The 15,636-nt window shown below is 32.2% G+C and overlaps 1 protein-coding gene across 1 annotated transcript in view; it reads left to right on the forward strand.

Annotated features, from left to right (window-relative positions):
* LOC106463952 (DNA-directed primase/polymerase protein-like) overlaps window positions 1-4,800 on the forward strand; it is a 68,736-nt gene extending 63,936 nt beyond the window's left edge. The window contains exon 10 of the mRNA XM_022391585.1: window positions 4,122-4,800. Within this exon, the coding sequence (XP_022247293.1) occupies window positions 4,122-4,231 (110 nt within the window). The 3' untranslated portion in view covers window positions 4,232-4,800. The remainder of the gene's footprint in view (window positions 1-4,121) is intronic.
* The last annotated feature ends 10,836 nt before the right edge of the window (window positions 4,801-15,636 follow it).

Genomic DNA, 15,636 nt, shown 5'->3' on the forward strand with positions numbered 1-15,636 from the left:
ACCTCTAATCTGAAAGCCAGGTTTCATGTGCTAGCCCACTTTGTTAAAATAAAAATTTGCAATGAAATGCATCCTGTTAAAAACTAATATGAACAGGTATTACTTATCTCATTACATTTTAATCTCTTTATAAGTGACATACACCAGCTTTAAAAATATCCCAGTTCATCTCTTGAGCTCACTATGGGGAAAAGTCTACTGTAGGATACCATTAGTTTCAAATTACATCAGAGTTTTGTCTAAATCCAAAAATAATTACCAAAGTAAATATTCCAACAAAATAAATGTCCAAACATAAGAACAAAAACAAGTGTATTACCTTTATTTAATATTTAAAAACATATAAAATCATAATTAGTTAAGAGTATTTGAAGACATGATGATAAAAGGATTGAGACTGCTTTAGATAAACAAGTTTACTTTTATATGGAAAAAATAATTATTTTTGGCTTTTGTGAAAATCTTAATAATTTCAGTGAACAATCACATGAAACTCTTCTAAGGTGTGTTTAAGTAAACTCATTCTAATAGGTACTTTGATATTTGGATGTTATTTTGTACAAGTCTTTAGCCATTTTGTTGTGGAACCAACACGTACAAATAAACTGATAAGATGGTTTTACAAGGCAGCTCATATGTGTGTTTTTTAGGCTATATGAACTAGATTAGGTAGTTCCCTTTAACATACAGAGCATGTTTACAATTACAGACCAAAACAATAGATACTGAAAGCTTAGGAACTTTATATTTAAAATGTTCAATTAAGTTCAATTTTTCTAAATGCTCCTTAATTTTATATATCATGCCAATGTGAAGCCATTTTTACCTAAAAACTTATTTTTGTTATCAAATTATTTTGGAAGCATTTTTAAGCATGTCAGGTAATGATCTTAATTGATTTTTTAATCAATGATATAATAGTGATATGAAACTTACAACAATGAAATAAAAATCTGTGAGTGCTGTCTTGTTATAAATCTCACATTTGAATTAACCATTATAACTGAATCAAGATGTCTAAACAAACCAGCAGTTGGTCCTGTTTATGTAAGCTAAATACTGTTGTGTTTACGATTAAGGTGTGATAAAAGTAAGCAACGTGTTATGTATGTTTAAGTTGGTAAAAATATCATTTACATACTTCTGTTAATGTAATGGTTTGAAAGACATTGAAAACTTGTAGCCACTGTTTCTCACGAAAGTAAAAAAGAAGATTAGCCAAAGAATGAGCTAATTTTATTCCATGCTATGCTCCTCTTTTTAAATCTTATTAAATAAAAGAATTTCTTTTAGCAAAATGAATCCATGAAATGTTTTTATACCGTTATAAGTCAGCAATAAGTTTATAGTTCCTTCTAATTTCTGTATTTCATTTCAAAATTATTTCTGAAAGTATATTCATTTTAAGTAAATGAAAAACAAAAAGTAGCAAATAACAAACAAAAGTAAGACTGATTGTGGATGCACATATATTTGCAACACACACATATGCTGGTGGTGCAGAATGGTAGTTCTACATTTACACATTCGTTGGCCAGTAACCTTGATATGTGATTAGTAATTGCTTCACCATTGTTTTGGTATCTGCAAGATAAAGAACAGTGACTGCCACAATGTTCTTGTTAGTGGATACAACCATAATTAGTTTGTGAAGTAAGTGTTGCTTGTTGTATTGTAACTTCACCTTTGAAATGCACATTTTTTTTTTTCATGTACCATACTTGTCATCTAAAACTATGATGGCAACATCATTGTGGCTTGTTTATCCAAATTTAGGATAGAGAAGAAAAATTGCTCACTGAAGCAGAATTGCCTTGTACAGTGTCTAATGAGAAATTTCTCTCTAGTATATTTGTCATGGTCTTAGTGTTTATGTCTCAAATATGGGTCATCAGACTGATACTTGGTCAACCATGTCATATTAGAACGTTCACCATTAGTTAGCTTGTGTGGCCTATCAAAGTCTATTCTACCATTTTTTTTTCTACTGCATATGTGATCTCTAAATGAATATCAGTCACATTTGTTCTCTTACAATTAGTGTAGTTTTTCCTCTTTGTATTTATCATCTGATACAAGTTGGATACAAACTGGTTTTTATACAGGTGACTTTTGCAGCATTTGGCTCCAGTACTATTCTTAATAAGTTCTTGGGTTTGTGCTTTAAGTGGTACAGCAGTGAGCTGAGTACATTTTGGATACAAAATACATTTGACATGACTCTTGTCTGTTGACCTGCTCACTTTTAAATTCTTACACAATCTTACTTAAGTATTCTAAAAATGTTTTGTATACATTTTCTGAATGACTATAATAACTGCCCAATTGTTTGAATTTTTAACTTCTTGAAAAAAAAAAATGTTTAAATTCTTAACTTATCAATGAATAGATCTCTCAAGGTATTTGATTTATTGAGAAAGGAAGTCATTGGTTTAAGCTTTTAAAACTAAGTAATTAAATTGTGGCACAATGTAGGAAAAATCATTTAATTAAATTGAACAATTTAAGAATTCATTGAGTTATAGATACATTTATAGAAATAACCTGATATTGTAACTATTTATGGAAAAAACTGAAAAGGAAGTTCTAGCTCATGATATGTAATTTAGTGTACTGTTACATATCTTCTTGTTTGTTAATTTCTGTTAGAAATTCTTTCTGAGGAACTTTAGCGATACAAGTCCTTCCTTGATTAAACCAGTTTATTCTTTCTCGATACAAACTTTTAGTATACAGTAATTCCACAGTCAGTATGTTTCTCATCACAGTAAAGTTAACAACTTTTATAATACACGCTATAAATCACAGTGATTCACAATCTCGATAATTTCACACTCTAGCTCGAAACAAAATCGTAAATTACCCGAAATTCACCATGACTACTGTTCGCTTTATTAAACATTTATCCTCCCCTGGCTTTTCTCTGCCAGGCTTATATACTAACAAAGAGGAATATACAATATTCGAGGAGTTCTCTGATAATTCAAGAAACTCAGTCACGTGACTTCCGCTGTTGTAACAGTACCTTACAAGTACAAGTTTATTTTACAATTTTTTGCAGGAACTTTCTAAATATTGTATCTTGTTGGAATTGTGAGATTACTGTATTAATTTTGAAACTCATATGCATGAAGAGCCTATATTCTTTTAACAGATATAAATGAGAGTATTAGTTTTTGAATTTATGTAAATCGGATATATCACCACTAAAAATCTCAGCATAACAATAATATTGTTATGAACAAATAGTACTGTAATTTTAGATAAAGCAGATTATATGAGTAAAGCAGATAAATTTTTAACTAATAAGAATTTTAAGTGTAATCAAGATCTCACTAATATAAAAGAAATAGAATTGTAGTTTGATGGGTTCTAGACTGGCTCCATCTTTGTTTTAAGTAAAGACAGTGGTTGTAGGAATGTACAAAATATTTGAATTGTACATATTATTTGTAATATGTAGACAATAATTTTACCAATTTTAAGTATCATGATCATATTCATCAATTCTTTGAATATATAAATAGTAAATACAGCAGTATTTGATTCACAGCTAAATATCAGCTAGACGATATAATTACTTTCCAAGATACATTAATTTATAACTGTGGTGGTAACTTTCAGTGTGAAATTCAATATAAAAAATTAATGGCTTACATTTCAAATTTACAAGCTGCATACCAGTATTATTCAAGGAAAATTGAATCAAGATCTTAATTTGTCTTAACATAAGATTTGAAGCAAATAAAAATTCTTCCATAAAAAATTTGATGACATCAAGAAATTCTTATGTAAGAATGGTTTTCTGTTGATTTGATACATAGAATAATCCAGGACTATTTGAACAAACAAGTCCATAAAACCACCAGTATATGAAGTTTCCAAATATTCATCATCTCTAGTTTTGAAGTATATTGGTAAACATGATTTGTTTGTCAAAAAACAGCTGTGTACCCTATTTCATAGATTGTAAATACAATTTATTGGTATACAGAATTTTTTTTCCTATTGTACAGCATACACACACACACATACAAATAAGATGTCTTATAAGGACTGGATGCCACATGCAAAATTACTGTTAATAAAATTTTACTTAATGAATGAATTGTGTTTTTCAGCAAGAACTTTACCTAGAGAGATACTACCCTGGTTTGAGATAATGGAGGATTCTAATATAACACAAAAAAGAGATCTTGTTAGAACTTCTGACACATGGCTGAAGACTTAAAAGCAGCAACTTCCAATGATTCAGAAATATTGCCATATGTTAATCACTAAGGTTAAACTTTAACACCTTTAATGAACTTTTATTGCCAAGTTTTTCAGTAAAAGAAAGAACTATCTTATAACTGGAGTGATGAAGATAATGATTTTTTATTGAAAGTTGCTTTAGATACAGAAATGTGTGCAGTTCATGAAGATGAATTATATGATGGTTAGAATGACAATAACAATGAGCTTTTATTGCAGGCTGTTTTGGAAATAAAGTCCTATCCAACTCATTAAGGGAAGAGTTCTAACATAGGACAACAGTAAAACCTAACTTACAATGTATAAAAGTGACCATAAGTTACCAGTATCATTGTACTTGTAGGTTGAAAAGCACAAGATGAAATGTCCAGTGTTTGTTGTATTGATGCACTTTTATTGCAACTGTCCTAAACATAGAAAAATGCTGCACTTAAACTGTTTCCTCTAGATGACTTGTAACCTTTACATATCACCTTATTTTATGAAATCTTGTAATATTGCAAAGTATCTTTTCAATGTGAAATAAACATTTAAGTCATATATTCACCTAGAATTATTCACTTGAAACTGAAGTCAATCACAACAACAAATACAAAAGGTAAGAATGTTTTGTGGAAACCACGTTAAATATGTTATTGAAATTGCAAAATTAAAAAAAACATACAATATTCACTTATTGCTCAATAAGATTAGATTTATTCAAAATAGGATACAGACTGAGAAAGACTACATATTTGGCAGCATTAAACTAAAGTACAAATAATTTACTGACTTACTATTGTGAATAATAGTTATTCATCTTTCCGTCCATTGGTAAAGTTTAATTGTTAATGATGTTCCTTTTTAACCAGCTTTCATAATTACACAGTAAAAAATTCAGAATTTGTTAAAATCAAAATGATAAATTGGAATCTACAGATAAAATACCCTTCTTTGATATTGTTACTCTGTTCATGGATGTGCCAGTAAAGAGTCACTTAGTTGTTTTGATAATAGATTACCAGTGAGTAAGAAATTTCACATGTTAGGAATTAGTGAAGTTATTATCCTAACCCACAAATATGTATACTATACAATGGAAACTACATCATCTACTATCTGCATGCTTGTCTACATTTTGTGGATGAGACCTCCAGGTTGCTGTCAAGCACAGGTCCCTGAATATTCTTTCTTTCCACTGATGGAAAAATATTACAGCGGCAAGAAGCTCTATGTTGCACACCTATTCATTGTCAAAAGTTTTTATAGATGATCGCAAAACTACTTCAAGAGTGTGTGACAGTAACTTTTGACAGAACCATGTGGTAACGTATTATGACTATCTTATTTCTGTTTCTACAAGGAACTTTAGTAATTTTCGTAAATCTTATAACAATTTCTTTGATGTTTAAGATGTAAAAACTAAAACTTTATTATACTGTAGGAATAGTACTAAATTTACTATAGTAATCATGGTTTTTTAACAATGGTCTCTGGAGAAAAAATCTAATCACGTTGGTGAATGTATGAAACGATTTTTGTCTTCCTTAGTGAGACCAATTTTGTTAACACTCTTGATGTATGCAAGTTTTCAAGTACAACTAGGTAAATATAAGACTGTATCTCATATGTGTTTTAGTAACTTTCTTAAATGTTCATTTGTTGTATCTCCCAAGTTTATCATAAAAGGCTAAACTAGACATAGTTTTATTTTAAGCTTTAGGGGAGATATATATTGTAAGAGTCGAGATCTAATGTTCTGCATGATGAGGACAGTTGAATTAGTTGTGGATTTCAAGTTCATTACATGTTTTGTATAGATTCTAAGATAAATGCCCCCAGTGGCAAAATAGTATATCTGCAGACTTAAAATGCTAGAAACTGGGTTTTGATACCTGTGATGGGCAGAGCAAAGATAGTCCATTGTGTAGCTTTGAGTCTAACTTCAAATAAACAAACTTTGATCATTTTGAGGAATGCCCCTTATGTTTCATTTATGGTGATTTATTCTATTACATTGGGCCGTTAGTCAGTATTTTATAAACTAAGATGTTTTCATAAACATTATATAATAGTATATCTTGATGTTTTCTTAAATATGTGATTTTAGTTACATATATTGATGATAGTATATTGGGCTATGATGAAACATGAGTTTTATATATAAAATATAAATGGAGACTCATTTTAGTTGATAGAAACCAATATTCATGGTGTGTAATTTGTCATAAAAGACTAAGCTGGACATACATATGTCAGTATTTTATAAATTAAATTGTTTTCGTAAATAGTGTATCAGTTTTAACAAATTTTTCAGTATATGTTATACTTAAGTCTGAGATCTAACGTGCATTATTAATGATAACATTTTAGGTTATGATGAAAAGTGAGCTTAATATAAGAAAATCAAAGAAAACTGACTTGTATGTGACAATTTGTATATTTTTTAAGTGAAAAGATAATTCATGTTACCATAACAGTTACAAAATCCACTTGAGGTAATCTCTGTTTTGAAACAGTTAAAGAATAATCACTTGATTTATAACTAAAGATTCTCTTACGATTATTATGGAAACTTCGACAAACAATCAAATATCACTATTTGTCTCAAATGCATCTAGATTTCGTAAAATAAGTGTAAATGTTATAGTGTACATGAAGTGGAGTATTGAAAGATACAAAAATAGAATTTCTGGTTTGTCTGTTAGTTTTTTAGAAACGAAAACATTACTTGATTTAGCCATAAGCGAACATATCACTTGATTTTATACAATGGGTCAAGTTTCTGAACTAATCATCACCTAGGATGTGTCGGCAATATGTTTAAATAGCCCACTCCGTTTGTATGTGTGTGATGCTGGTCATTATATATATAGAAGTCATTCAATAGCAAACATGTAGTCGAATAAATGTAGAATATTACGTAGAGTGGTATTTAATCATTTTTGGCAATCAAAATTTATCAAGTTTTTAGCCTATAGGCAAATAGTTTCAATCAGCAAGAAACAAGCTCTTGACAAAGATTTATGAAAATAACTGAAGAAAGGTAAGAATATAGTTTTCTAGTAATGAATAAACATAGTTATTTTCATGGATCCTTTAAACTAATGGAACAAATCGATATATATTCAATTACTTTAGAACACCCTTTGAAAAGAGAAATTATTCTCCTTATTTCTATTAAACTGAAACTTGCTTTAAAATATTGCCCATTATGGCTAATCACTCACACTTCAGCAAACTTCACGATTTCTTTCACTAACTAATTTTCTGACTGAATTGCACTTACTTTTTCTCTACTCCACTTGTGCTCGCTAGTCACTGAGGTTTCGAATTTTTGACAAATTACACGATCATCGCTGTAATGTAATAATATTCAGTTAAGGTTACGAGAAAAATACCGAAGATTCAAGTAACGTGAAGTCAACAATATTAGTAAAGCCCAGTCAACAATGTAATTGCAAAAACAACGTATGACTTTTACAGAGTTATGTAACGAAATTTGTCACAACTATCACAATTCATCTTCAACATTCCTGTCTTAAAAACTAAGCAGTCATTAAATGTTAAGTCCCAAAATAAACTAATTAATAACACTAAACAGTTGTGTATCCAACACAATTTCCTCAGTTCTAATGCTTAACATTGTAACTGTTGACTTTTTTGTAAAAAATAGTCATTAAAACTGATGTTAACTTATTATATTGTTAAGTGAGGATTTTAAGTATTGTGATATATAGGTTTCTACTTTATAATGTATAATTTGTGTTATCTTGAGTATGTGTTATGTTTGTAACACCAGATAACACTTAAGTCCTTAACATTGTCGTGATAATGGTTATTAACATGTAAAACAATACTGAATTGCCTGGAAAAGTCTACACGCTACTCAGTATTGTTTCAAAAGGGTACTGATATTAAAGTAAATAAATATGGTGTTTTGAGTCCTTTTTATTTCACCATACAGTAACTTAAATTGTGAAAGTATAATCTAGGGAGGGTCGTGGAGTGAAGGAGAGATTTGCACAAAGTATAATATTGGCATCTGTTGTTTTTGTTGTTGTTGTTGTTTTTTTTCTGTTCTTTTTGCGCCAGTCATCCTACATCTCATTCAAATATTTTTATTTACTTGTTTACTAAGGAAAAACAATTATAAAGAAAGTTTAAATATGATTGGATATTATGGATAGAGTAAGAATTAGACTATCACGTAACAGTAGAGCAAATGTACAGATATAATGTTTTTTGTTTTTTATATAGTTTTTGCCCTTTCACTTCCTTTCTTTGGTGAACTGTGAAAATATTTATGCTTGAAGGCTACAGAAATGTTCTTCAATGAAAAGAGGTCAGATAACTTGGGATAAGGTACGCTTATTCATTTTATAGACAGGTTGAATTGGGTAACAAAGGAAACGTTATTAAATGTTTAACACAGTAACAAACTTACAATGTTTGGAAAAGGTTTTCTGATCATCAGGGAGATGTTCCATGGTGTAACAGTAGTCAATTTACGGATTTACAATGCTAAAGTCTAGGGTTCGATTCCCCATAGTGGATGTACCTAATAGCCTTTTCTTTATAAACAAACACAAGAAGATAAGTGCACAACATGAAAAAAGAAGTCCCACAATTGGAGAGCTATTAAGGTTTAATAAAGGTATTTTATTGATGTCTGGATTTTAATTTCATATTATGGAGTTTCGCTTTTCGATAGAAATACTGGTTTTATTGAGTTGTAATGTATACATGAGTTGTTGTTTTCATCATTGTGTTTAACAAATAAGGTTTATTAATTTACTGTTCTATCACTGAATGTGCTCGATCTTTCAGCTATAGAGGTGTCATTATGTGATGGTCAATCCCATTCTTCATTTGTAAAAGAGTAATCTAAGAGTTGGCAGTGGGTGATGTTGTCTAGATGCTTTCTTTTTAGTCTTCTTTTTCTTTATAAAGTTAATCCCAATTAGTTTGGGGTCGTCCAATATTTATGTAAACCAAGAATTTTTACACTCGTGTGGCTGGCTCAACTGGTAACCATATAAGACGAGCATGTTCGGTGACGGGGCTTCGAACTCTCGATCCTATGATTGCAAGTCGAACGTCCTAACCACAAGGCCATGCCAGGCTCTCCCACTAATCTAGCACTGCCAATTCGAGATGGCTAGTCCAGCAATAAAAATAACAAAAGTAAAAGAAAAAATATTCTGTTAGGAAGAGGTCGAAGATGTACCTGACCCTCCCAGGTCTAACAAAATTGGATCTAAAAATCCGATACACGGATGGCTGTTGGGTGGCTGCCAGCCCAGCTTAGATCAAGACACACAGTAGTGTGTTGTGTGGTCAAAAGAACCTACAGGACATTGCGTGTTGTTAACAGGAGTGATAGTTTAGTGATTTTCCACTTTCTGTAACTTGAACTGTGGTAATCCAAACTTTCATATTTTCAGTGTATGTGCTCTAAGGACAATCTATAAAGATATCCACAAGATATAAAATTTCCAATTTTGATTGAAGTTCTTCCTTTTTTCTTTTATTTGCAGTGAAAGTACGGAACTTTTATTTCAGAGAAAAATATACTTAACTTTTATGGATTTTTTTTTTCAAGCTTGGTACATTAAGTGTTCTTTACAATCCACAATTAGGTGTCAAATTTGATCTAAATATAAGCCATATGCGCAAAGTTTTTCAACAATAACTGCTCAACTTTGACCAAAATTTTTGCACACTCCCACACTAAAACTCAATATTTACTACAGTTTCACCTAAGAGTAAAAATGGACCATTTTTTGTCATTTTGATTAAAATGGCTGATTTATAACAGTAAAACTTTAGAGTAAAAGCACGTGCAGATAAATAAGTATTGGTTAGTCCAATCAAACTATATTATCAATTTCTTGATCAAGTCAAGTTTTAAAAAGAATCATAGGGTGGGCAGTCATTATTCATTGCCAACTTTTCAGCACAAGTTTGCTGAATTTTATGAAATTATCTTATTAAAAAGCGTTTAATGTCACATGACATTAGCTTAAGCAATTAGCGTAATTAATGATGCTTGATGACAAGAAACTGTTCATCTAGATTCCATGGCGTTACTGTAAAGAAAGGTATTAACACAGTTTTAGAGAGGAAGAAATACTACCATGTATTATAAAGACTCGGGTTGGTTCTGTGAAGTAACGGTCTGTTCCGAATAATAGGGTTGCAATCCTAAAGCTAATGTTGGTTACTATCGAGTATCACTCTCTTATTTACAGTGGTTTGTTGGTGTGTATTGATAAAAAGTCATGATATCTAATCAAAAACATCTTAGGTGTGAAAAAAGGTGCGGCCAAAAAAAAGTATTGAGCATGCGACTTAAAGGAATGAAAACAAAATACACGACCTAGGTAACTAATGAATATTTGCTGTAAAGTTTTATCAATGTCATAAGTGTAGCTATCAGTCTGCCCGACAATTTTGATTTCATTCCTTTAAACTGCACATTCAAACCTTTTTAGTCGCACCTGTTTTACATCTAAGATGTTTTTGATTAGATTGGTCTTACACCACACAATTAAACAGAAATTACAAACTATACAAAACTCAGTCCTCTCTACCATAAAAAGTTTATGCACAACAATTCCAGTCTTTCTAAACAACTATGCGAGCATACAGCAGACTCCTAAATAGATCGATCATCTACTTCCAGAAAAACTAAATAGGACACATCGATCCTTGGCCTTCTTGTCATAGAGGTGCTAATGGCTGCCCATAATGTGTTTAGCTTCCCCAGTAGAACTGCTTTCATAACTGATACAGAACTCATTTTTAATCATCTATGCTGTAGGTTTATTAGCACTGTCCTGTAGTGAAGTCTTTCTTCTGTGCTTCCTACAGTTCTGTTAGACCTACATTCAAAATGTCACTTTTCGAGACTTGAAGGGACTTGATTTCTTCTCTTGAGTACTTGTGGTGGCTGCAGATGCATCATCAGTCTCCTTTCTGTCTGGTTCCTCCAAACTTCTACTGCCTGGTGTAGTTCCAATCATCAAGTCTTAGCTGAGTACCTTCATTCACATGGCTTCAAGGTAACCCATGTAGTATGGAGTGTCCATCTGTATTCTTGCTATAGGAAATGTTCTCACTTTTAAATCAGTCAACACACACATACATATAATGCCCATCATCTGATCATCAGATACTAAAATGGTTCTCACTGCTGCAATACTGCACCTAGTGTCTTGTAGAACCCTCATTTTATTGTCTCCACTTAATGGCATGTTGTGAGTTGTTGGTACCTCTCAATGTTTGTCACATGCTCCAATCACTACTGGCACTGTTGATCTATTTGCTAACTTGAGCTTGTGAATTTGATGAGTTGTCTCAATTCTGTTTCTTCTGGCAGTAGCATCCATGTTGATAGTCACTCTTGTTTCTTGCCAGCACCATCTTTGTAGGTAGATCTACCCGATTTATGTTGAAATTTATGCTATTGCATGTTGGTGACAGACTTGCTCTGATTTGCAATGTGACCCATTTTATAACACATATAGCATCTCTTCTCCCTTTTGCCTGTTGAGTTCTTGTCATCTTTGGTGGTATCCTATTTCTGGTCAGATGCTCTTGATTTCAACTTTAACTGGTTATTCTTGGACTTGCCAATTATGCTCCCTTTATGGGCTTCCATATACTATTCTGCCAACTTGATCATCTCGTCCACGTATTTTGGTGCCCTCTCTTTTAGAAACAGTGACATGTCAATTGAGTACATGATCATGAACTGTTCACGTATCAGTATATCTGCCAGTCCTTTAAAACTATTTTCACACCTGACCATGTCAGTATACCTTGTGATATATCGAGATAGATGTGCCATAAACTGAAATACAGTTTCACCAGTGTCAGGTTTGACTTCTCTAAACTTCTGACAAAAACTTTCCTTGATAAGTTCATAATGTTTCAACAAGGCCATTTTTAACTTTTCATAGTCCATGGTATCTTCCAAAGTCATTCTTGCACACACTTGTAGGCCTTTCTCTGTGAGAAATAGGCCGAGACAGATGCCCAGTTTCCTTTGTTACAGTTTTGACTTTGGCCAAGTCTTTCATATCTTTCCATGAAAGCATCCTTGTCATATTTCTGTTCATCAGATTTGAGCAGCTTGTGCAGGCTGGCCCTAACCCCATTTTCATTCTTGTGTCATTCATCTTTCTGTTGGACGAGTTTGGCAATCTGAATTTGTGATCTTATTCTCTCTATTTTCTTTTTTCTTGCAGTCTTTCTTCCACTCTTCTCTGTCTATGCTCTTCTCTTTCTAGGTCTTATTGTTTTTTAACAAACTCTTGTAGATCACCATCTTTTAGCCCAAGCCACTCACCTCTCTCAATTCATTTATTGCCCCCCCCCCCAGTGGCACAGCGGTATGTCTGCAGAGTTACACTGCTAGAAACTGGTGTAGCTTTGTGCTTAATAACAAGTAACAACAAATATTCACTTATCAAAATCAGTCAACGTGCTTATATAGAATGATTGTAATCTCTACATTATTTCTGCCATTAATGTATTCAAAACAAGTCAAACATATGCACAAGACTTTGTTACACTGTTGGCCAAATGAGGCGTAGAACTTTCTACATACTATAGACGTTAGGATGTAAACATGCTTACTTAAAGCAACTAGAAATATTCCGAAGGTTCGAGTAACGTGACGTCAACTAACAACAATTGAACTATGCAACAAATGATTTGTAAACAGTTACATAATCAAATCTACAATAAATTCTCTCTTCTAAAACACTCGCACTTTATAACTATCTAAATCAGCTCTTGTATTAAATTTTTATGAAACAGTTTTATATATCTAACATAGATAACCATCCTGAATCACTTCTATAAAACTATAATTGTGTGCTCTTTGAGTATATTCATACTCTTGGCTTGTTTGATTCTTTGCTAACTTTCATCTTCAAAAGTCAAGGTTATACAACAATGATATGCAGTGCACTCTTTCACATTCCACATGTATTCTGTCATCATATAGAAATTATTCATTTTGTAGAGATGATAAAATATTATTTTAACAAATAAAGAGGAAATAGCATAAAGAATCGTTTATACATTTTGGGTAATAACAGATTTTCTGCTTGTATAACCACAGTATATTTAATACTTCCACAAGCAAAATATATTTAAACCACCATGGTGCATAACTTCGAGATATAAAACACCCATATTCCTTATGGTAAATCTTCCCATTAGCACAAAACATAACTGGAAAAGTGCCTTTAACAATAACAACAAAATATACATTAATGTTCCGAAGATTACTTTGTTTTTGTTGTTTAGTGAATTTCACGCAAAGCTACTCGAGGACTAGCTGTCCCTGGTTTTGAAGTTATGTGATAGAGGGAAAGCATCTAGTCAACACCAACCACCGACAACTCCTTATTTACTCGAATAGTGGGTTTGACCATCATCCTACAGCCCACTCACATCCCCAGAGATTGGAACACATTTTATTTGGTGGTAATGGAATGCGAACCACGAAACCTCGAATTCACAATCCAGCATGCTAACCACTGGCCAAGCTTTGGGAGTCTTACATTTCCTAAAAAAAAGTTTATTAAGCGTTATTCATTGTGTATTGAACTAAATGTGTTTTTCAAGACTCGATAGTGACACTACTCTTTAAGAACATAATATTTAGGGACAACAAGAAACACATTCGTCCATCTATGTTGTCCCATCCACTAAACTAAAACTATAAAAAACTCAAAGCCAGCCCTTATCATTCATATATTTATGAAGCCTTCCCTTAAACTCACTTAAATTTACTACCTCCACAACATCAGAAGGCAACCCATTCCAAAGGCCAACCACCCCGTTAGAAAAATAAAACTCCCTTAGCTGAAAATGTCTCCTACCCTGCCAAAATTTATTTTTATGTTTCCTAAAGAAGAAAGCGGAATAAAAAGGCAATTCATTTACTCAAATTATTCCTCGGTTTTTATGCCTATTTAGTTTATGTTAATTTAATGAATTTCATTCTAACTGCAATGATTCTGAAATATGTAAATAAAGGATTGTATGCTTTGTTGATTACAAGCCTTCTTCACCACAAAGTTAATCACGCCTAACAAAGAATGTTACGTAGGAGATGAATATCAGGATGGTTCATCTGCCATACAATGAGTTACTTCAGTCATGATGAATAATACTTCAAACCACATTTTTAGCCTCTTAGACAAGGCTCTCGAACATACTTTAGTATTAGTGCACTTTAGATAAGTACATTTATTTTCATAGAAATCCTGTAAATCATTGTTTCAACAGAAGACAAATAATATTTTTAAACCGCAGTTTGTAACTTTTCATTCGAAACAACAAAGTCATAAAAATTCAACAAAACAGTAATACCTTGTGTTCAATCTTCTACACTTTTGTTTACTTCATTTTCGTCTCAGAAAAAGATATTTGAAACTCTTTAAGTTTGCCAAGAAATTGTTTTATCATATTTGTAATAAACACAGTATTCGATGACGAGGAACCCACTTGGAGACTAATAATTCTTGGAGACGGCTTGAATGGGTAATGAAAAAAACTTTGATGACAAAACCTTGTCGAAACGTTGTACATTTGCTGTTATGTTAAGTACAGTATCTTCTTGATTATAGAAGATCATGAAATTCCAATGTAGCAAATTTTATAAGATTCTTTTTTCTTGAATTAGTTAAAAATGGATGGCTATTCAAGTACCACGTACAATGGATATGTATTAAGTTTATATCATCCTTACTTTTTCTTTTCTAAGGGTACGATGATGAGTGCTTCTAATTTTAAAAATATCCAAAAACTTTTCGAGAGGGCCCGGCATGGCCAGGTGGTTAGGGCACTCGACTAGCAATCTGAGGGTCGTGGGTTCGAATCCCCGTCACACTAAACATGCTTGTCCTTTCAGCCGAGGGGCGTTATAATGTGACGGTCAATCCCACTATCAGTTGGTAAAAGAGTAGCTCAAGAATTGGTGGTGGGTGGTGATGACAGGCTGCCTTTCCTCTACTCTTACACTGCTAAATTAGGGACGGCTAGCGCAGATAGCCCTCGTGAAGCTTTGCGCGAAATTCAAAACAAACTTTTCGAGAGTATAGTAATAGTTAGACTGTCTTATTAGGAACATTTCATTACGAAATGTTCATAAGATGAATATTTATACTATTATCCATTTTCATATTATGACGCCATGATGTTCTGGTAACAAATAAAAGCTGAGTATTGTTTCTTTACAACTCAAACAGTGTATATCCTATCCCTATGGATAAAGAGAATGATAAACATTTAGATTACAGGAATCCCTCGATTAGTGCGGTTAATGTGTTCTTTAATAGAGCTGCACTAATCGAATATAATAACTTATAGGAAATCATG

The sequence above is a fragment of the Limulus polyphemus genome, unplaced genomic scaffold, assembly GCF_000517525.1.
Source record: "Limulus polyphemus unplaced genomic scaffold, Limulus_polyphemus-2.1.2 Scaffold1528, whole genome shotgun sequence".
NCBI classification, from domain to species: Eukaryota; Metazoa; Arthropoda; class Merostomata; order Xiphosura; family Limulidae; genus Limulus; species Limulus polyphemus.